At 41.2% G+C, this 23,910-nt stretch overlaps 1 protein-coding gene and 1 long non-coding RNA gene across 5 annotated transcripts in view; one reads left to right on the plus strand and one right to left on the minus strand.

The window, feature by feature from the left end:
- Window positions 1-14: 14 nt before the first annotated feature.
- On the minus strand, window positions 15-16,368 carry LOC134732808 (uncharacterized). The gene is made up of 4 exons (XR_010116365.1): window positions 15,417-16,368; window positions 14,310-14,426; window positions 3,644-3,852; window positions 15-2,494 (listed from the first exon to the last, which is right to left on the minus strand). It is a non-coding gene; the product is annotated as an uncharacterized lncRNA (long non-coding RNA).
- The window catches only part of PAIP1 (poly(A) binding protein interacting protein 1), a 30,671-nt gene continuing 22,831 nt past the window's right edge, over window positions 16,071-23,910 (plus strand). Inside the window, exons 1-2 of one of the 4 annotated variants that reach the window (XM_055245745.2) lie at window positions 16,071-16,211; window positions 17,533-17,702. In XM_055245745.2, coding sequence (XP_055101720.1) covers window positions 17,604-17,702 — 99 coding nt within the window. In that variant the 5' untranslated portion in view covers window positions 16,071-16,211; window positions 17,533-17,603. Of the gene's footprint in view, window positions 16,212-16,395; window positions 16,955-17,200; window positions 17,333-17,532; window positions 17,703-23,910 lie in introns of those variants that run through there. The other 3 variants (XM_055245744.2, XM_055245743.2, XM_055245746.2) reach the window with 3 other exon arrangements.

Genomic DNA, 23,910 nt, shown 5'->3' on the forward strand with positions numbered 1-23,910 from the left:
ATTGTTTTACTTGGATTCTTTTCAAAAGTGGTTTGTAATTGGCTACAGCCTAAAATCTGCTTGTTCAAAAAAGAAAAAAATCCATGGAAAGGGCCCTGACAGCACACACACTTAAACACAGTTTTCTGATAACTTTGGAATTCACACCATTGGACTAGTTAAAAACTTCTAAAATAATTTTTAAAAATCTAATAAATTAATGAAGATTGCTAATCCAACATCAAGCAGAAAAAAAGTCAATTACATAGGGCTGAACTGATAAAATGCCAAAATAATATTTTCATAACCTTTTTCTGGTTTGAGACATTGCTGATACTTTTTAGTTTTGTTTTCCAGAGTAAAAAGAAAATTGTTTTTTTCTTTTGAGCTGTACATAGCTTACAGTAATTGGATAAATTACACTTTTGTGAGAACAATTGAAACACTAACCTTTCTCTCTACCTGATGTCTCCAGAATTTGGAAAGTATTTTTGAGTATTCTTCACTTTTGGCAATATAGTTATTTGTACGAATTCAATAAGAATCTGTTTTCTTTTGTAACAGAACACAGTTGGATACACTGATTATTTTGCCAAGGCTTTCATTGGAATGGCATCATTTTTTAATGACCAGACTGCTTTGAGGATTTGAAGTTGACTTTATAGAGCCTATAAAAAGCCTGTTGGAAAAATTTGCCTGGTACCTTGTCTATACAGTTTCCTTACAAGATTCCTGACCTTGCTGTAGTAAAGAATGTCACTCTCTGGCAGGCCCAAGAGCCTCAGGATATTTTGGGGACCTTGACAAGAGAGGAATATACCCAATTTATACAGGAATTACAAGTGCAGTCTGATGGTGAATCCTTGTCTTGGCTTCTTAGCCTTGAGAGTTTTTAAAAGTTGAATGTGAAATTCCTTATGAAAAAGTTCCAACAAAGCCAAACTTTAAAAGAGCCTATATGTGGTCAATCACTACTTTTGCTGTACTTTATGCAAATAATCAGGCCAAATATAATAAAACTAAAACTTATTTTGCAAATAAATTGGTCCTACTATGATTTGCCTTTAATAGAAAAGGGGGGCTGGAGAGAGAAAAATTATGTTTCAGGAGAAAATGATAGCATACCTGTTGTTAGATTCTAGCTTTGTCCATTGTTTTTAAGTTTTAATTATTTGCCTACATTTGAACTAAATCTTAAATTCTTTCCTGGCCACAAGTCTCCAAGCTAACATTTAAATTTTTTTCTCCTATTTTTCTGACTTGGAATAAGTAGAAGTTAAAACTATGCTTTTCTTGAAGCCCTGCAGTCTGGAGCAAGACAACTTGAATAAACTATGGGAAAAATCACTACAGCAACTTATATATAAACAGCCTTTATGCTTGTTGATGTATGGAATACTAAAGAAAGTTCACTGCAACACCTGATTTAAACTACAACCAGGAGACTCTGTCAGATTAACACTACAATCTGAAGAACTACAGAGACTCTCAAAAAACTAGTATATAGTCTACAGTAGATATTAACTTTTTCTTCTGTTTTCATAGAAACACCTTTTATTAAAAATCTGTTTGCCTGCTTCATACAGAGAGTCCTAGTCCATCTGTAATGCCACCCCCTGGAATGAGACATAGCCGTTTAACTGAACTGATCTATTCTCGGGACTAAGAGACTGATAAAAAAGATATAAAATGATATATTCAAGTTTGCTCTTTTCTGCTTATCCATTTTGTTTGTCCACTCCTTTGTCTGTTTCTGTAACCAAAAAGGGGTCCTGATCCAGACCCCAAGAGAGGGTTCTTGGATCTTGTGCAAGAAAAAATTCGAGACAAGTCCACAGTGCAAAGTGAAAGTAAGTTTATTAAGAAAGTGAAGGAGTGAAATAGTCTATAGACAGAGTAGGGCATTCCCAAAAGTAAGAGGAGGAATGCACCCACCCTAAGTACAGTGCTTGTTTATATATAGGATAACAACAACAACAACAAAAAATCACAAGGAGATGTGCTCTACGACAAGAGCTTGTGATAAAGGACTAATTTTCTCAATTACTATATTTTGCAAAAATTGATATTATTCTCTTTAAAGCAAAATTAGGAATGTCTTTGTTCTCAGGATGTCAGGATATTGGTCATTCCTGGGCCTGGGTCTGTTTAGTAAACATTTTTAATCTGTTCCCTTAACCAGAAACATCTAGAGGCTAGGAATACCTAACCTCCTGGGAATCCAGCCCAGCAAGTCCCAGCCTTATTCTTCTAGACGGAGTCACATTCAAGATGGAGTCACTCTGGTTCGAATGCTTCTGACATATTTCCCCCATCCCTTTTACAAGAGGACCCGTAATCCTAAGGGTTGCAGAATAATGAAGATCCATCTTCTGTAACTTCATGCTGAACAGGGGCAATGATATTCCTACCTACCTATTAGGGTCTCTTATATTCAGGTCAGAGAGGAACTCAGTCAGAAAGCTTCAGTATGGTGAGGGTCATTTGTAACTCTGAGTCCCAGCAAAAGGGATATCTGGAAGATTAATAAGTGTTCAATTTAAAAAAGCGTTGAGTAAGCTTATCTTGCATTCCTACACAAAAAGTACAACAGCAATGTATTCACAACAGCAAGGCAAAATAAATGAAATCATCCCAAGTAAACTAAACAGGAAGGCTTGCCGAGAACTAGGCAGTTTTTGGAACCAAGCTGATATCGGGTCAACTGACAGTGCATCAATGACAGAGATATGAGTGTCTAAAGCTTTCATAGACTGGGTAATATTATGTATACCATCCAGAACATACATACAACATTTGGTTTTGATCAAAGCACAAGTTTCTCCCTAGGCTGCTGTTAAAATTCCACAGCCATATAATTTTGTGAGGTCACCTGCCTAATCTGAGAAGTTTCCTAAGTTATGGAGGTAAGGCATGGTAAGTATTATTGAAAGTTGCAGATGTGTGCTTGGCTAGGGCTTCAACTTGCAGCTCGATATCCATCGTGGCACCTGTGGGGAAAATATAGCCAACAGGTAGAACCACAAAAATGCCCATTTTTGTCACGTATGCCGAGCCTTTACAATTTCCCAGTTAGATGAGAGAGAGTCCAATTTGGTGAGGATATTTCCTGGGAGATAAGGATGACCCCACATGCACTGTCCAGTTCAATTATAAGGTAAGTATGGCCAGCCGTGGGTTCCACAAGCCCATAACCATCCCCAAGGGGAAGGGTAAGCACTCATTTTTGGTGAATTATGTTGCCATCCCAACCAAATATGGTCTGTTAAAAGAAGGGTCTGATTACACTGTTGAGGCAGCAACCATTCTATATCATGTGTTCCAGTTTGGTGGTGACTATTATTGCACCTTTCAAAACATAGAGGTCCTTTGCCTGATACCAGTACTTGAACAGCTGTCATCTGCTTAAGTCCATCATGTACAGTATAACCTAAAGTTGGGGTGGAGTTTAGCTGTTTCCTAATTACATTAAAAAGTGCCTTTTTTTCTCTCCACAGGAGAGGAAAGGACTAAGGCCCGTGTGGCTATGGTACAGGGGAAAAGAGAGAATATGTTTACAATATTCAGTTTCCCAATCATAATAAAGTCCCCATAAACTTAGGTTGGCCAGTTGAATATGCGAGGGCAAACCAGAAGTAGAGGAAAGTGGCAATTCTCCACATACCCAACAGTTTGTCCGATTATGTAGAGAAATTAAAGTCTGTGCCCACTCAGCAAATAAGTTACTCTGTGTGATTCCATCTTATACCCAAAAGTAGGATGCCAATCCATATCTTTGTGTTACCAATCCCTTTTGTTTATTTTGAACAGGAGCCACAGGTCACTGGTTGATTCACAGGAATAAGTGGTATTAGTCTCTTGTGTTCCATTGGCCTGTGGGACATTATAAGAGACAAGTTTAATTCGGATAAGTGGACCCAGTTGTTTATTCCTAGAAGTTTAACTGCAGTTGGGATACTAAGAAGAACTTGCTAGGGTCCCTTCCATTTGGGGGAAAGTTGATCTGCTGGGGATCCTTCCTCCCAAGTTTTTAATGGGACACAATCTCCCAGCTGGGTTATAATAGGATTCTCTTCCTTAGTAGGGGAAAGAGTCTTTGGTTTCCATATCCAAGGGGTGTCTTTTGCACTTGTCCTGAGTTGATTACATAATTTTGTAGTGTGAAAGTATCTATGTCTTTCAGGAAGTCTGTAGTTAAGAATGGCCTTCCATACATTATTTCAAAAGCACTGCGCTGCAGATTTCCCTTGGGGGGCCACTGGACTCTGTAACAAGGCTACAGGCAATAAAGACGGCCAGGTTGCTGATGCTTCCTGTTAGAGTTTAGCAAGAGTCCTTTTTAGCATTTGATTGGCTCTACTTTCCCTGAAAACTGTGGCCTCCACACTAAATGAAGGCAGTACTGAATTCCTAGGCCTGAAGATATGTTTTGGGGTATTGTCACTGTGAAAGATGGGCCATTATCACTCTGCAGTCTCTTAGGCAAGCCAAATCTAGGAATTGTTTCCTTCAATAGCAGTTTAGAAACCTCAATTGTCTTTTCAGACCGGGTAGGGAAAGCCTCAATCCTACTGGTAAAGGTGTCGATAAATAACTAAATATTAAACCCTTTACCTGGGGTAATCTGAGTATAGTCTACTTGCCAATCTTCACTAGGGTATGTTCCCCTAAGCTGAACAGACCTTACTGAAGAAGGAGGTAAAGATTGGTTATACAGATTATTCTGGGCACAGAGTTTACAGGCCCGAGTTACCTGCTTTACTGTTTTAAATAAGCCTTTTACTAAAAAAAAAAAAAAAAGATGAAACATTAACTGAAATTGAGAATCTCTTCCCAAATGAGTAGAATCATGCAAATCCTTAACTATTTCCCACTGATTAGCACCCAGTATCAACAGTTGTTTTCACTGATTACCCATCCAGAAGGATCTTGAATTAAACCCTGACTTTTAGCCCATTCTTATTTCTCTCAGTACATCTCGGTTCTGTCATTACTGGGGTGGTGGGCACTAATATGCCTACAAGTCTAGCTGGCTCCATTAATAGCTGCAATATCTGCAAAGGAGTTTCCCTTTGTCACATTACAGTCCCGTTTTTGATGCCTCCTGAAACAGATTACACCTACTTCTTGGGCAGCAAAGCAACATCTAATAGATTTAAATTTTCCAAGTGATGTTGCACAGGGGAGCCGTTAGCAGTTCCTCCCAGATAGCAGCATGAGCATGAAGTACCAGGAAGTGTAAATGTTGATTCTTAAGTCTTTTTCCAATTGCAGGGCTCTAATGAGAGCTACTAATTCTGCTTTTTGAGCCAAAGTAGGAGCTGGTAAGGCTTCTATTCAATTACCTCATGTTGACTGACAACTGCATACCAGCTGTTCTGTTTCCCTGGTGCACAAAGCTACTTCCATCTATAAGCCATTCTACTTCAGGATTATCTAGAGGCTTAGCCTTTCAATTTGGCCAGCTGGAATAAATTTGCTCTATAACTTGTATATAAGAATGATCGTCAGGGTGCGGTGGCTCACACCTGTAATCCCAGCATTTTGGGAGGTCGAGGTGAGTGGATCACCTGAGGTCAGGAGTTCGAGACCAGCCTGGCCAACATGGTGAAACCCCATCTCTACTAAAAATACAAAAATTAGCCGGGCGTGGTGGTAGGTGCCTGTAATCCCAGCTACTCAGGAGGCTGAGGCAGGAGAATCACTTGAACCCGGGAGGCGGAGGTTGCAGTGAGCTGAGATCATGCCATTGCACTCCAGCCTGAGGGACAAGAGCAAGACTTCGTCTCAAAAATAAATAAATAAATAAATAAATAAATAATGATATAGGGTGCCTGTGGGTTCAGGCAGATAGGCAGCTGGATTAAAAGTCTAGCATACTTAAGAGTTACATAAAAACTCAGACTCATCTATGGATTTTCCTGAATTTTTCAGAAAAATGGCCAAACTTCTCTTTACATAGAGCCACATCAGACATAGAAATGGGGACATGTACTCTTACAGTGCCTTCTCTGTTTGCCACTTGTCTAAGTGGACAAAGATTTCCCTTTGGAGATTAAAAAGAGGCTTCACTACAAGTAGTACCTGCAAGGCTAGATTCTTCAGGAGGTGGTGGGTATAAAGTAGGACTAGACAAGTAAGGAGAAGGGGATGAAGGGGCTTCAATACAACTTGCAGGTGGACTAAAGGGAGAAGAGGCCAATGCACTGAATATTCAGAGCTGACAGAGGAGGTTCTGCTCCACCCAAAAATGCCCGCTGAACTTGGGGGGCTTGCATCAAGGGATCATCTATTATGGCTAGTTTTTTTCTTCCTTTCCTCTTATCAAACATGCACATGTCTGCTGCAGGGTTTTCTCCTAACTGAGCAACAAAAATTCTTGAACATGTGGCATTTCATCACATTTTCCCTCCCTCTTACAAAACAAATCGAGTTGAGGTATAGTATTCAAGGCTGTGGTTCCAGTAGGTGGCCATTTTTTTTTTCCAAATAATATCAAGGCCAAACAGTGTTACACACCAATTTCCTCTTCTTAAGCCCATTTAATTTAAACTGCTCCCAACATTCAAGAATACATTCTAACATTGAGTCCTTTGGAATCAACAACATGGTTCCCATGAAGGAGGCAGGTGATGTTGGAAGAAAAGTTCCAAACCTACAAGACTGTTTTGCCACTGGCCAAGTTCCACTGAAAAGGATAAGAGAGGTTTTAAGGCCAGTTGCATTAATGAGGAGATCCCTGCTGAAAACTAAATTATCTTATTCACACAAGCCAAATAATATCAATGAGCTAAGCCATGCATCTTAAATAAACCATAATATGAAATCTGACAAAATAAATGTCAAATAAGGCAAACCAAATGAAGAGGATTTAGTTGGGGATGACCAGAGCAAGCATGTTCTGGGCAACAATGGTAGCATGGATTGGACAAGCAAAGTCAATTTACCTGAATCCAAGAAAGGAAAGAATTATTTTAGTGTGCAAATGAAACAAAAAAGCAAGGAGAAAAGTCCCCTTATTTCTATCTGTTAATCTGTTCTCATGCTGCTAATAAAGACATGCCTGTGACTGGGTAATTTATAAAGGAAAGAGGCTTAATTGATTCACAGTTCATCAGGGCTGAGGAGGCCTCAGGAAACTTACAATCATGGCAGAAGGGGAAGCAAACACATCCTTCTTCACATGGTGGCAGCAAGAAGTCCCGACCAAAAGTGGGGAAGGCCCCTTATAAAACCATCAGATCTGGTGAGAACTCACTAACATAAGAACAGCATGAGTGTAACTGCCCCCATGATTAAGTTACCTCCCACCCATTCCCTCCCATGAGGTGGGAATTATGAGAACTACAATTCAAGATGAGATCTGGGTGGGGACACAGCCAAACCATATCACCATCCTAGTGCTTCTTTCTTACACCTAGTGGGCATAGCTGCAGTAAAACATAACCACATCTATCTAATCTTATTGCTCATACCTGTTAAATACCAAATCTCAATCAGCAATTTTAGAGATGGGACCTTAGCAGCTAGAGTGTTAAAGTAAGCCAAATATATTAAAACCAAATCTTGCAATGCCTTTTGTTCCCAATGTTTCAAAAGCAAGTGGACAGAAATCAGGAGGTACACAGGGAAAGAGAAAGTTCAAATCCCTAAGATCAGTTAAATGAAGTTTCCTGAAAATGACAGTGAAACCGAGACAGCAACCAAGAAATTGATTCATGCAGCAAAGAGGACAAGGCAGATTACTACAAAGAACATAGCAGTTAACATCCCATGGTGCCAAACCCATTTTTAGCCAAGAGGGATTTTACTGAATGGGGCCTCAACCCCCTAAACCTTGGGAGGGACTCCAACCTTCCTAAGTTGGGCCTGAAACCAAGTTCTGTCAAGTGTCTTTGACTTTTATTAAGAGGGGCCTTTAACCTTCCCTGTCTTAGAAGAGGGTTAAGTTGGGCCTCTAACCTAATCCCATCCTCTACCTAGATAAGTGCACTCCACTTACCCAAAGTCGGCCACTTGGTGTAGTGCACAGATGATTTTCCTTTGGGTCAGGGGTCTCTTCAGTATAATCCCTTTGTGGTTCACCAGAAAGATGTTACTGGAAAGGGGTCCCTATCCAGACCCCAAGAGAGGGTTCTTGGATCTTGCACAAGAAATAATTTAGGGTGAGTCCACAGTGCAAAGTGAAAGTAAGCTTATTCAAATAGTAAAGCAGTGAAAGAATAGCTACTCCATAGACAGAGCAGGGCATTCCCGAAAGTAGGAGGAGGAATGCACCCATCCTAAGTACAATACTTGTTAATGTATAGGATAACAAAAACAAAATCACAGGGATATATGCTCTACTACAGGGTTTGTGATAAAGGATTTTCTTAATTATTATATTTTACAAGAATCGATATTATCTTTAAAGCAAAATTGGGAATGCTTTTGTTCTCAAGATATGGGGATATCCGGACATTCCTTGGCCGGGGTCTGTTTAGTAAACATTATTAATCTGTTTCCTTAACCATAAACATCTAGAGGCTAGGAATGCCTAACCTCCCGGGAATGCAGCCTAGGGCTGCATTGAATGATGGCTTTTTCCTAGCCCTCATTCAAGACGAAGTCTCTCTGGTTCGAATGCCTCTGACATACCTAAGACACTCTGATATGGTTTGGCTGTGTCCTCACCCAAATCTCATTTTGAATTGTAGCTCCCAGAACTCCCGTGTGTTGTGGGAGGGAGGTGGTGGGAGATAATTGAATCATGGGTTAGTTTCCTCCATACTATTCTCGTGGTAGTAAATAAGTCTCACGAGATTTGATGGTTTTATAAGCGGTTTCACTTTTTCCTTGGTTCTCCTTCTGTTTCGTCTGCTGCCATGTAAGAATGCCTTTCTCCTTCCTCCATGATTGTGAGGCCTCTGCAGCCACGTGGAACTGTAAGTGTATTAAACCTCTTTTTTTTTTTTTTTTTTTTTTTTTTGAGACAGAATCTTGCTCTTTTGCCCAGGCCGGAGTGCAGTGGCGCTATCTCGGCTCACTGCAAGCTCCGCCTCCCGGGTTCACGCCATTTTCCTGCCTCAGCCTCCCGATTAGCTGGGACTACAGGCGCCCGCCACCACGCCCGGCTAATTTTTTGTATTTTTTTAATAGAGATGGGGTTTCACCGTGTTAGCCAGGATGGTCTCGATCTCCTGACCTCGTGATCCGCCCGCCTCAGCCTCCCAAAGTGCTGGGATTACAGGCGTGAGCCACTGCACCCGGCCAAACCTCTCTTTCTTTATAAATTACCCAGTCTCGGGTATGTCTTTATCAGCAGCATGAGAATAGACTAATACAACCTCTGATCCAAATTTCTCCAAAGCTATCAACTCAGCTTTTTAATACGTAAACCTTCTTAAAGTTTCAAAATGAGGACTGAAGGAAATAAAAATATTTCACCCCAAAATGTATTTATTTGACATGTTTTGCCATGGCTGTTCAGAGGGCCTGCAAATAGAAGTATCCCTGCAAAGCTGCTTTTGTGGGGGAGAGCTGCATCTGTAGAGAAAATCTGTATTGATGCAGCCAGGTTCTTTCTGAGGCCTTCTATTGTCTATATCAAGAAAAGATTAACTGAGAGTCTGACGACTTTAAAGGTCTGAAAAATTATTCACCATCTAGCCTCTCTGAGGTCTGCTACCTATTAGGTTTCATCTATATAACAAGACCACCTTTGCTAGCCAGCCTTCCTCTTATCTCTCTCACCCATAACCTGTTTTGCCATTGTAAACTGTTTTGTCGCAATCTAAGCCCCCATTCTTCCTGTAACCTCAATATGGTATATAAGCTTCTAAACCCCATTAGGGGTTGGAGTGATCACTCTATGGTTCTCCCCTATGTACATGTTAAGAAATTTGTATGTCTTTTCTCCAATTAGTCTGCCTTTGTCAGCAAATTTTTCAGCGAAACTTCAGAGGCCAAAGCAGAAATTTTCCTTGGCATCTACCCCTAAATCTGTTTCCTTTTGGTATTTTCCATCTTACAGGCTGAGGCACCAAAGCCAGAATCCTGGAAGTCACCCTCATCTCTGGCCTCACACTAATGCCTCACACACAATCTGTCAACTTCTTCCTAAACATCTCTTCAGTGTGGCCTTTCTCTCCAAACCCGCTACCACTACCTTACTAGACACCATCATTTAACACCAGAACGTCTGCAATAGCCACTGAACTTGTTTTCCTGCTTCATGTCTCATATGCCTCAAACCTACTAATCTCACACCCCTGCATATCCTCAGCACCTGGAACAGTGCTGGCATGAAGTAGACACAAAATCAATATTTGTTGAATTAACAAGTGAATGAATGAATTCCTATTCTGGGGGCCAAAGAAAAACTTCCCCTTTGCTCTCTAAAGTTCTACTGAAAAATCCACTGACAAAAGGTATATTAAAAGAAATGACTGTGAGGCCCGGCGTGGTGGCTCACGCCTGTAATCTCAGCACTTTGGGAGGCCAAGGCAGGTGGATCACAAGGTCAGGAGTTCGAGACCAGCCTGGCCAATATGGTGAAACCCCGTTTCTACTAAAAATACAAAAATTAGCTGGGCGTGGTGACATGTGCCTGTAATCCCAGCCACTTGGGAGGCTGAGGCAGGAGAATCCCTGAACCCAGGGAGGCGGAGGTTGCAGTGAGCCAAAATTGTGCCACTGTACTCTAGCCTGGGTGACAGAGTGAGACTCTGTCTCAAAAAAAAAAAAAGAAATGGCTGTGCTCAGAGGAGACTCACAAAGTAATTACTCAAATGGGGTACAGAAGCTGATATACTTACTATGTTGAAGTTACAGAAAGAGTGGACGCTCAGCGCATAGCCAAAAACAGATTATGGTGTTAAATCGGTTATAGTAGCAAGACACGGTAAGGGAGAGAGAAAGAGAAGAGGAGAACTGGCTAGCAAAGGTGGTCTTATGATGTAGATGAAATCTCACAGGTAGCAGTCCTCAGAGAGAATGTTGATAAACCTTTAAACGTATCAGAGTCTCGGTTAATCTTTCCTAGACGGGACAAGTGAGGGTCTCAGAGAAAGCCTCACTGCATCAATGCAGATTTTCTCTACAGATTCAATCTTCCCCAAAAAAGGCAGGTTTTTAGCTACTCTTATATTTTCAGCCCATCCAAATAACCATCTTGAACTATGTCAAGGAAATATATTTTGGGGTGAAATATTTTGGTTTCTTTCATTAGCCTCATGGAATTCACAGTGCAGCTAAGAGATCAACGTTAAACAAGTATCAGTAGATATTGAGGAGATTCCAAGCAGCATTCCTGGCTATCTTAGACTCTAAGATGAATTGGGACCCTAATCCAGATGGGAGTCTCAAGAGCTGACTGCCTGAGGTTACCTTTAATAGTGGCCAGAGGAAGATAATTTACACAGATGAGACACACAAGAACAAATGCATCAGCTAATTTTTTTTCTCTCTTAATGATGCCCCCACTCATTTATAATGATATGTAAGTTGCCATGATGATTTGTGCAGAAAGGAATGAACTGAACTAGCTAGGAGAGAATTAGGAGTGATGGAATAAGATGCAACAAAGTTTATTTATATGTTAGGTTTCTAAAACTTGTTGTAGATTCACATGCAATTGTAAGAAATAATACAGAGAGATCTTGTTTACTCTTCACCTTGTTTCCCCCAATAGTAACATCTTGTATAACTATAATATGATATAAGTGATACAGTTCACCAACCTTAGTTTTACATGCACATGTGTGTATGTGTGTGTGTATGTGTGCACACTTATTTCTATGCAATGTTATCACATGTATAGACTCATGTGACCATCATTATGGTAAAGAACAAAATAGTTCCATCACAAGGTTTTTCTCACACTACCTACTCTTTTAATAACCACATCTACTTGCCTCTAAATTCCACTCCCTCCTTAACACCTGGCAACCACAAATCTGCTCTCCATCTTCATAATTTTGTCATAAATTGAATCATACAGTTGCTCTTGAGATTGAAATTTTGTGTTCAGCATAATTCCCTTGAGATCCATCAACATTCTTATACGAGTAGTTCTTCCTTTTTTTGCTGAGTAGCATTCCGTGGTATGAATGTACCACAGTTTATGTATTCATCAAAGGATATTTGGGTTCTTTCTAATTTGGGGCTCTTATTAATAATGCCACTCTAAATATTTGGGTACAGGATTTTATGTGAATATAAATCTTAATTCTCTGTGAGAAATGTCCAGTAGTGCAATTGCTAGGTCATACAGTACTTAATATGTATAGTTTTTTAAAGAAACTATCAAACTGTTTTCTAGAGTAACTATAGCATTTTACATTCTCACCAGCAACATATGAGCAACACAGTTCCTAGTTTCTCTACATCCTTGAATTTGCATTGTCACTATTGTTTATTTGAGCTATTCGAATAAGTAGGTAGTGAAATCTCAGCGGTTTTTAAAAAATTTTTCCTACTGGCTAATTATGTTGAACATTTTTCATAGGCTTATGCTATCTGTATATTCCTTTCAGTGAAGTGTTCTTTCATTTATGTTTGGCCCTTTTCTAACTGAATTGTCCTTTTACAGTTGAGTTAGGTTTTTTTGTTTGTCTGAGTTTTTTTCAGACGGAGTCACACTCAACCCAGGCTGGAGTGCAGTGGTGCAATCTCGGCTCACTGCAACCTCTGCCTCCCAGGTTAAAGCGATTCCCCTGCCTCAGCCTCCCAAGTAGCTGGGATTACAAGCACGCATCACCATGCCTGGCTAATTTTTGTATTTTTAGTAGAGACGGGGTTTCACGTGTTGTCCAGGCTGGTCTCGAACTCCTGACCTCAGGTAATCTGTCCGCCTCAGCCTCCCATAGTGCTGGGATCCCACCTGGCTATAGTACTCTCAATACAGTTGAGTTCTGAGAGTACTTTATATATTCTAGATACAAGTCTTTTGTCAAATATATGGTGCCTTCATCCATTTTTGTTGCTATAAAGGAATAGCTGAGGCTGGGTAATTTATAAAGAAAAGGGTTTTATTTGGCTCACTATTCTGCAGGCTGTACTAGAAGCATGGCACCAACATCTGCTTCTGGTGAGGGCTTCAGGCTGCTTCTATGCATGGCAGAAAGTGAAGGGGAGACAGTGTGCAGAGATCACATGGCAAGAGAGGAAGCATGAGACGGGGAGGGTGCCAGGCTCTTTTCAACAACCAGCTCTTGGGGAAACTCCTTGGGAACTAGTAAAACCATAACTCATTCATTACTGTGAGAATGGCACCATGCCATTCATGAGGAATCTGCCACCATGACCCAAACACCTTCCATTAGGCCCCACCTCCAACATTCAGGATCAAGTTTCAACACGAGGCTTGGAGGGTCAAATATACAAACTATACCATGTGGTGTGCAAATATTTCCTCTTGCATATTTATGAAAATTTTCTCCTGTTAGCTGGCCTTGAAGGCTGCACTGTCCACTCCCATAAGGTCTAATGATGATCCTGAGGTCAATAAGTTCTAAAAAACAGTCTCTTTTTTTTTTTTTTTTTTTTACCATCACTAGACTGGTGACCTAAGGAAAGGCAGGACCATTGCAGGTGAGTCCTATTTCTGTTAAAAGATTATTATGGACTAAGTACGGGGTTAGGACCTAAAGGATTAAAAGGCATCCTTTGTCTTCACAGGGCTAGTTTAGGGAAGGAGACATTTAAATAAACCAAATACTAACAATAACAATCTGGCATGCTAAGTACCAAGACAGTTTTCCCAAGGTATACTTATCACAAGGGAGAGAATCTAAGATTAGGCAGCTTGGGAAGTCTTACTGGAGAATGCCTTTCAAGTACAGTTTAAGGACACATATTTTTTTCGTAGTTCACAGCAGGTCCTTTTCCATATTACAACATATTTTCCCACTTGACCAAATTTAGTTCTACTCTCCTTTCACCATAAATTAATAAGAAAGGCATACATGTGGATGAGGAGCACTTTGATGATTCTCTTTAGGGAGTTCCACATGGTGCTCACACGTTCATGTGTTTCTCTGTATGCATTTTGCAATACCTGCCAGTTAGCTCTAAAACAGTCCTAGGATGGACCTGAGCCCTTGTGGTATCTTGGCACCTTTTCTGCAAAATGAAGACATTGGAATGTCTATCTCACAGGATATGAGGATAAAATAAAATGATAAAATAAAAGCTCTTAAAAGGTGACTGACACATAATAAATATTAGATATTTTTATTATCATGATGCAAGATCCATTCGTGTTATCTCCAAGTCCACCATCCACACATTATAAGAATAGGGCCAAAGTTATACAGTAACAAATACAGAGAAGGCAAAGGATATCTTACCTAATTTTCCTAACAAGAGGGTGTGAAGATGTTGTGACATCACCATGTATGCAGAATGGCCTTATCTTCACATAGGAAAGTCCCAGGTGTTAGAAAAGGTGCTATTCATCATAAAAGCTTTAAGGGGAAATGAAAGGGTGGTGAGTGCAAACAAAAGCTTGGGACAGAATTGGGGCATCTACTTCAGTGGAACATAACTCATTGTTAGTTTTTTAGCATAGTTTATGGGTCTTTCCTATATGATAAAAAAAGTCCAGGCAAGAAGTGACTGGTGACCACATACAATAATGAATTTGAAAATGTTAAAATTGTAATTTTTAAATTGTAATCTTGTCTCTGTAATATATGCTGAGTGTTACAACACAGTTATTATTTTACAGATGAGGAAAGTGAGGCTCAGAGAAGCTAAACCCCTTACTTACTCAAAATCACACAGCCAGCAATAGTCAAGGCTGGAATCCCAACTAAGCTCTGGCAGACTGAATCCTAAACTTTCCGTACACCAAAGAGCCACACGTACTGCTGGCTTCCTTCCCTGACTTCATTATTTTGCCTAACATCAATAGCATGAACCATTTATTCATGATTGCCCTCGGTGAAGCCATTTTCTCATTCATTAAGGGGAAGACATTGTTTTCTTTAGCAATGAGAAGAGAAAACGGTTAACAAGAGTTTGTGTCCCTAATTGAAATGATTCTTAAGATGAAAAGATAGAAAAACATGAAACCCTGCTTAAAACACAAGGCTAAAATCAGAATTTGTGGAGATGGATCAACCCAACCGTAAAGAAATCAATTTTTCCTTCCTTGTCATTACTTATATTCATCCATCCTTTATTTGGCATTAACACTGTCAGGCCTGACAAAAACAACAATTTACATATTAATAAAATCTAGAATTGTGCTGTGCAACGCAGTAGCCACTAGCCACATGTGGCTCTTGAGCCCTTGAAATGTGCCAATCCCGACTAAGATGTGCCGTAAGTGTAAAATATACACTGGATTTCAACTAGTATCTAAAAAATAGAGAAAATATTTAATATTTTAAATCACATGTTAAAATACCATTTTGAACATAATGGATTAAGTAAATTTAAGTTAATTTCACCTTTTTGTTGTTGTTGTTGTTTTTGAGACGGAATCTGGCTCTTGGAGTGCAATGGTATGATCTCGGCCACTGCAACCTCTGCCTCCTGCGTTCAAGTGATTCTCCTGCCTCAGCCTCCCGAATAGCTAGGATTACAGGCATGTGCCACCACGCCCGGCTAATTTTGTATTTTTAGTAGAGACGGGGCTGCTCCATGTTGGTCAGGCTGGTCTCGAACTCGCGACCTCAGGTGATCCGCCCGCGTCGGCCTCCCAAAGTGCTGGGATTACAGGCGTGAGCCACCGCGCCTGGCCTCACTTGTTTCTTTTCACTCATTTAATGTGGCTTCTCGAAAATGTAAAATTACATAAGTGGTTTGCATTTGTGGCTCGCATTATATTTTCATTGGACAGCACTGACACAAGATGAAAAAGAGGGGAGAGTTACATTGAAAGGTAGCACATTTTCTTGAAATTTCTGGAGGGGAAAGTTAAAGGGAAGAGAACGAAGCTTGTTAAACGTAGGTGTGACCTACTGTGGTAAACACCTAGTGTGAATTAAAAAGGGGAGACACATACTTTGATTCCGTTTCTACTCCCTTCCCCCGATGCTAACGGAGCAGGTGGCAGTCTCCCAGGGACCACTCCTCAGCAGTCCGCGGGGCTCGGCCGGAGCCGTCATTGAACACACCTGTGCGCCAGCGACCCCTGGCGCAGGGTCCACGCCCCCTCCCCCCGTGTTTTTATTTTCCGGGCGTCAACTGTCGGTGTCGCACGTCTCTCCTGAGAACTACCGAGTAGGTCGGGCCTGCCTGTGGTAAGCGTCCCCCTCACCCCTGATCCCCCCAGCGTGGCCCCGGGAACCGAGATGCCCTTGCCCGAGCCTGGCTGCGGGCCGGCAGGTGGCCGAGACGCCACTCGGCGGGCGGCCTGCTGGGCCCGGCGGCCGGCCAGCCGCGAACTGGAGGAGCCTTAGCGGGCGCGTCCCGGGCCTCCGGGCCGCAGGGGGCCGCTGTGACCCGCCTGCGCCCCTGCCGCGCCGAAGGCGGGGAGCCGGGTTTTGGGGGAGAATTGGAAAGCCGAGGGGGGCGGGCACTCTGGAGCGGCGGGTGCTCGTGCTACCGTCCGCTCCGCCAGAAGCACCCAGCAGCCGAGCCGGGGCCCTGCCGCCCTCCTCCTCCATGAGGCCTGAGTGAGGCGCGGCGGCTATAGCCGACCCGCGGCGCCTTCCCCCCGCGTCCTATCGCGAGCGCAGCGGCAGCGGCCCCTGGAGGAGGAGGCGGAGGAGGAGGAGCATGTCGGACGGTTTCGATCGGGCCCCAGGTGCTGGTCGGGGCCGGAGCCGGGGCCTGGGCCGCGGAGGGGGCGGGCCTGAGGGCGGCGGTTTCCCGAACGGAGCGGGGCCTGCTGAGCGGGCGCGGCACCAGCCGCCGCAACCCAAAGCCTCGGGCTTCCTGCAGCCACCGCCGCTGCGCCAGCCCAGGACGACCCCGCCGCCAGGGGCCCAGTGCGAGGTCCCCGCCAGCCCCCAGCGGCCTTCCCGGCCCGGGGCGCTCCCAGGTACGGAGCAGCTCTAAGGGCCCCAGTCCTCCTTGGCAAACGCTTCCCCACGGCCCTGCACGCGTGCCGAGGCCCGACGCGCTGTCTGCGGTCTCCACCCCCGGTTCCCCGAAAGCATTCCCCGAGAGGGCCGCGTGATTGGGTAGGGACGGGCCCGGAACCGGGTTTGGAAGGTGTCTGCTGGAATCCTTTGTGCGCCTGGCTGGGGGAGGGGCCGGGTGCGCGGTCTCGGAGTTCGCGGTCCCGGGAGGAAGTAAAAATCGCCTCCACTCAGCACCCCTCTAAAGCGAGACCCTAGCGAGTAACCACCTCTTTTCCACCGACCCCTTTAAAACGACAGAGAGGAAAACAGCTCGCAAGCACTCATTTGAGAGGCAGGTATGCCCATAAATGAGTCACATCAAGTCTATTGTTCCTTTTTGTAGGCTGTACACATCCCAGCGATAAGCATAAATTTCATGATGGTTCCTATTTAACTCTTAAAAACAGGCGCTTTTCAGATGGTTTTTCAGTATATAGCAAGTTGTTGTACAAAGGAAAGAATGCATCTGACGCCCCGTTTTTTTTTTCTTTCGCAGAGCAAACGAGGCCCCTGAGAGCTCCACCTAGTTCACAGGATAAAATCCCACAGCAGAACTCGGAGTCAGCAATGGCTAAGCCCCAGGTGGTTGTAGCTCCTGTATTAATGTCTAAGCTATCTGTGAATGCCCCTGAATTTTACCCTTCAGGTTATTCTTCCAATTACACAGTAAGTACACCCTTTTTTCTACAACTCTGGGTTAATTTACTGGAATAATGTGGTTATTACTTTGTTAATCAGAGTATGTTTGTGCTTTCTGTACTACACGTAAAAAAATTTTTTTATTGTGAATGTTTTGAATTATTGAACTCAGAAGGAAACAAAGCTGATTCAGAAATATATTTTGTAATTATATTCAAGGTATTAGAATGTAAGCTTGAGATACACACCTGTGTTCTTGTTTCTAGTGATTATTCCATTACGTTAAAATAGACATAGTTTTGATCCTAATTGTATGCAGAAATGTCTTACGGGGTTGCGATAAAGTATTTACATAGGTATAAAGAACGTTTAAACTTTCAGTTTTTCTTTGTCACTTATATAACAACTTTAAAAAATAGTCACTTTTCTTAAATAGCCGTACAAAGCACAGTTGGAATATGTAGAAAGGAATTTGTTGTACTGGATAAACCCAGATGAGTAAATGCATAGGGATTAATTGTAGAGAAGTGGGAGGGAATCATTGGAGAAATGATTGATGATACTTTAGCTTAAGTCCTGTCTTTCCTATCTTCTTAGTTTTATTGAAGTATAGCAGAGAATAGTGTAGTTAAGTGTTAGCTCAGTCTCATAAAGTGAACACTCAACTAACCAGCATCCCAGTCAGGAAATAGAACATTATCAACATCCCAAAAACCCACTCTGTCTCCTTCCAGTTGTTCCTGATGTCCAAGTATAACCACTGTTTTGACGTCATAGGATAGTTTTGCCTGTGTTCAAAGTTTATATAAATGAAGTCATATAGAATATATTCTTTCTCACTTTCAATATCAAGATTACTCCATGTTGTAGCATATAATTGGAGGTGACTTATTTTTATAACATTCCATTGCATGAATATATCCTATTTGTCTGTTGATGAATGTTGGTAGCTTTCACTGTTGGGTTATTATGAATAGGGCACATTTTGTGTCTTGCTGGCTGTATACCTTTATTTCTGTTTGATATATACCAAGGAATGGAGTTGGTGGGACTTAGGGTAGCCAGCTTTAGCAGAGACTGCCAAGTAGTTTTCCAGAGATTGTTCCACTGTACATTCTGAGTAGGGTATGATTTCCAGTTACTCTACTTCCTGGTCAGCACTTGGTATTTTCTGTTTAACCATTCTGGTGGGCATATAGTATCTAGTTGTGGTTTTAATTCATATTTCCTTTATAACTGATAATGACACACCTTTTTTATTACCTCTTTTTGGCTCTCCTTCCATATTTGACAGTAAAAGTATGGAAAAGCTGTGTTCCATGTTTTAGATACTCCATGATTCTTACGCTGTATAGGAAAAAGCTTTAGGATTGGAAAGAAAAAGATATAGGCATAGCAGGAAAAGCAATTGATATGGGGTGAAAAGGGCCATCTATCGTGTAAGGTAGAAATGAGAGCATCTTGAGTTCTTGCCAGAAAATTGTATTTAGCTCACAGAGGAAAAGAACCACTAGAGCACTGTAAAAGGTTGAATAAACTCTTAAGGATGCTTGTTCTAGCAGCCACAAGCAGGTTCCCATTTATTTTCTTCCCTATTGACTTGGGCTGTTTTATGATGGAGGGATACAGGGTGTGTTTGTGTGTGTAATAATCGTGTATCAACTATTTTTACGTGGTTCAAGTGACTTTGGGGCTGTAGAGCAGTATATAAAGTCATGTTAGTCCACTTACTTTGAGCCACTGCAGCTTTTAGGCATTCCCTGCCATCCGCTAATAGATGAGCACCTCCTGTGCTCAATTTACCAAAACAGATTGCAGCCTGGCACCTGGAAACCTGTGTGGCCTGCAGGTGTCTTCTCTAGCCCTGAATGGGTTTGCTTTCTGTTTAAGTTGTTTTAATTAATTAACCAATACCTAAATTAGATATTAGAAACTTGAATGTTCTAGTTTGTCATAAAATCTGGCCTTAGTGGACTGGCATTTTGTTACAGCAAAAATTGGTTGGAGCTGAGTAGAGGCATTCTCTTTAGATGGAGTCTGTGAGCTCTATAATTTGCTTTCTGGCTTATTTCATTCATTTGTAATCTACCTGAATTCTACAGGCATTCAGGCTTACTACCCCTGTTCTGGTATATTCTCTAGCCTTACTAGTCTACCCTAATCTTTACCCATAGTTAAGGCTAAGAGAGTTTTTCTCAATCCAATTAGTCACAGAACAGCAGGATCCTTTTTTCCCCCTGACTCTTAGGATAAGCTCTTGTTGCAAAGGAAACGTTTCCTTTTAGTAGCCATAATCCAAAGTTAACTACATTCACTCATTCAACAAATAGTCAAGTACTTATCATGAGTCAAGCACCGGTGATACAGCAACAAACAAAATGGACAGAAATTCCTGTCTTCATGGAGTCTCTATTCTAGTAGTCTCCTGGCTCAGTTTCCAGACATTTATTGAGTCTGCTTTTGTTCTACACATGAAAATCTATTTCCTGGTATCCTTTTTCTAACAGCCTTTATGGTAGTCCTCTGCTGTGCTTTCTTAACTCTTTCAAGGCACCAAGCCCTTTTATCTTCAGTTCTTCCTCTAATCCTGCTGCTAGAATTTCCTACTTTCCATGCCTTCTTACCAGTGAGTTGCTATGTCCATTTATTCCTGGCCATTGTTTCTTCTCAGACAAACCATTTTGCCTTGAATATTTCGTCACAGTTCACTTACCAGAGCCAAAAATTTAACACAGGAATTCATAAAGCATTGATTAAGAGACAAAAAGTCCCCTTCCTCCCCTGCAAAACAACAAGCTTTTTTTCTAAGAGAATCCCTCTTCAAGTTACTTTCCAGTTTTTCTTCTGCCTTGCAGTAGTATCATTCTCCAATAAGTAAAATCATTCACTGTCTCTCACTGTTCAAACCTCTGCAGTCTGATCTCCCTAATTGTATTGATACTATTTTTGTGACTGATGTTCTTCCAATCTTTAAATTTATCTTCCTAAATCTCATTTTAAAACTTTGAGCACTGTAGGATCTATTCAGTTTATAAATCCTCATGTGCCAGGTCCTGTGCTAGGTGCAAAGGTACCTTTTTAGTCTATCAGAAGCTCCTTCTCATTTTTATAAGAACTAAGTATTTAAGGTACTAATTTTGTTCTTTTTTCTCTCTGAGCATAATCTCCTTCACTCCCAAGACTCTGCAATGATTCTTCTTCTTCAGATTTCAACCTATGAATTTATTCTGTAGCATTTGTTGTTATGAGCACCTCTTCTCCCCTACCTCTCTGGCTTCTGTGGCAGTACTTTCTTTATCCTCCCAACTTGCAGATCATTCCTTTTCTCCTCAGATGACAGTTGGTGACGTTCTGTCTTCCATTTTATTACCTCCTTTGCTAATCCCGCCTATTCCCTAGAATCTATCACTTATTTATGTGCTAATAACCCTGACATCTAGTCATTCCTTTGAACTCTAGTGAACTCTTGGCATACATTTTCATTTATTTGACCACTTCTTGAAGACCTTACATTCAAATGCAAGTATAAAATCTATACACAGTGTAAGAATTATTTATCTCATGTGAATCTCTTCTTTCTGACTAGCTGCTTACACTAAGAACTTGGTGGCGTATTGACTCACCTCTCCTGCACACCCTTGCCTTAATTCAATCCAGCTGGCTAAAGTAGTCTTGACTGTATTCACTCTCTGTAGTGTCTGATCAGTTTTCTTTTATTCCCACTGTTCTGTAATAGGTTCTCATCTCTTGGCAATGTAGAAATAGAGTACCTACCATGAAAAAGTACATTTTCTAATTTATATCTCTCCCAATCTCCCATAGAATTCTAAGAAAAATAAAACTTGAAAATATCCCTGTTTGAAAGCCATTTGACTCCACATTGAAGACTGAAGAAATTTGTGGCTTTAAAAAATCTGGTGCTAGAGAAGTAATGCAGGCTTTGATTCAAACACGTTGGAGTGCCTGTCTGTTCCAAATACTCTATGCCTCCTTTTTTGCTTAAAATGGCAGGCTCTGGATCCTCTGTTCTGCTATATTCAGAGCAGTTCTACTTTCTTCTTTTACTGATCAGATTTTACATTTTCTTAAAAGAGAGTTCTGTTGACTTTAAAAAAAAAAAAAAAAAAAAAGGATTGCAAATCAGGGCTCTAAGCAGCATTTTTGCCACAAAGAGTGACAGTTGATGGAAACAGGAAATTAGTACTTTCAGCTGGGACCCGTACCTTTGCCTTTCTGCTGTTGCTTGTCATTAATAGTGGTAGGATACTACAAGTCTGTGAAACTAGCAATTGTATAACAAAAACTTAAGACTAGTTTTTAGTTATAAAATTCATACATGTATGTAGTTAACATTAAGTATATGAATGTGTACAATTATGCCTAACTGCTTTCACAATTTTATAATGTATTTATAATGGGAACATTTTCTCACTCTAGAGGTAAGTACTGTTGCCTGTTGTTTTCTTAAATGGCTATATGATATTCCATTATACAGATATATGATAATGTATTTAACCAATTCCTTGTTAATGGATTTTTTGGCAATGAACATCTTTGTACATAAAGTCAAAATTGGGTTTTAAGCTTTTGTCATTTATTTTGAGTTTCACATAGAGGTTAAAAGTATAGGCTTTGTTCTGCGCTCAGTTCTTCTAACCAGTTTTGTGACCATGCACAGTCACTTAAGTTGGTGCGTGGTCCTTCCTTGTTCAAACCCTCTTTCCCCCATCCTGTTTTTCCTACTCCCTTAAGAGTCAGTTTCCTTAATTTGGCCCCCAAAACCCTCTAAGATCTCCTTATCTGCCTCATTGACCTCATTAGTTACCACCCATCCTCAGTTTCTGTATTCTAGTTATTGTCTTTCTCAAAGTTATTAGGCCTCCTTGGGGCCTGTGTGCTTCTTGTGCCCATAGAAAGACAGAGAATATCTTTCCTTAAATATTTGTATGGCTGGATTTTTTTTTTTTTTTTTTTTTTTTTTTTTTTTTAGTTTATATATTAACTCTAAGAATCTTTACTTGGCTTTTTGCTTTTTTTTTTTTTTTTTTTTGTAGTATATTCCAACTTCTGAATGTGTCTTCCATCATGGGGTATGAGCTCCATGAGAGGAGAGCCTTGTCTGCTTTATTCATGGCAGATATTCATGTCATGGCAGTATCCCATCCCCTAAGACAGTCTTTGGCACTTAGTAAAGGAACAACTGAACAAATGGCAATGTTGGTCTTTCTCCTAAGACTGTGTCCTGGGCCAGGTGCAGTGGCCTGTAATCCCAGCACTTTGGGAGGCCGAGGTGGGGGAATCACCTGAAGTCAGGAGTTCGAGACCAGCCTGGCCAACGTGGTGAAATCCTGTCTCTACTAAAAATACAAAAATTAACCAGGCATGGTGGCGCATGCCTGTAATCCCAGCTACTTGAGAGGCTGAGGTACAAGATTAGCTTGAACCCGGGAGGCTGAGGTTGCAGTGAGCCAAGATTGCACCACTGCACTCCAGCCTGGGCGACAGAACAAGACTGTCTCAAAAAAAAAAAAAGACTCTTTCTCCAACATGGAGCATTTATAAGGGTGTCTTGACCATGTATGACTTTTTTTTCTTCTATGCACTCACTGACTTTAGAACTTAACCCCTTCACAAAATGCTTCTGTTTTGTAGTCATAACTTTTTTATGTGGCTTTTCATTTGACTCTGGAGAAGGTTAAATTTCATCAAACAATATAGTTATTATTAGATTTTAACTGTTTGGTAAACTTTAAAGCGCTTTGGGTGGTATTCCAGGCATTGAGTTGTGAAAGTTGCTGCTCAAGTCTATTATCTTTTGTAAAACTCGCCCACTCAGCCTCCTGCCATTAATGAAAAGGTTGGAAACTGCCAAAGGTGACAGTGGTGGAAACAACATTAGCTGGAAACTACTGCTGCTATCAAGGTTTTGTTAGCAGCCTGGATGTAGCAGCCAAAAGTCCTCCTTCCATTTACACCATGATGAAATTTTAGTTACTCGAGCAGCTTTATGCATTTCTTTGCCCTTGGGGATTAACAGATGATAAACCTTATTAGGTTTTTGGTGTTTTTTTTTCCCCCAATAAAAAAGTTGTCAACATTTGCAGAAATACGGAGAATGGTATAATGGATCCTCATGGCCTCAACAGTAAGCTACATGTGGCCGTTTTTGTTTTTATATCCCTAGTCCATACTTCCCCTCCCACTTTGAAGCAAATCCTAGATCCTATTTCATTCG

The sequence above is a fragment of the Symphalangus syndactylus genome, chromosome 16 (assembly GCF_028878055.3).
Source record: "Symphalangus syndactylus isolate Jambi chromosome 16, NHGRI_mSymSyn1-v2.1_pri, whole genome shotgun sequence".
NCBI lineage: Eukaryota > Metazoa > Chordata > Mammalia > Primates > Hylobatidae > Symphalangus > Symphalangus syndactylus.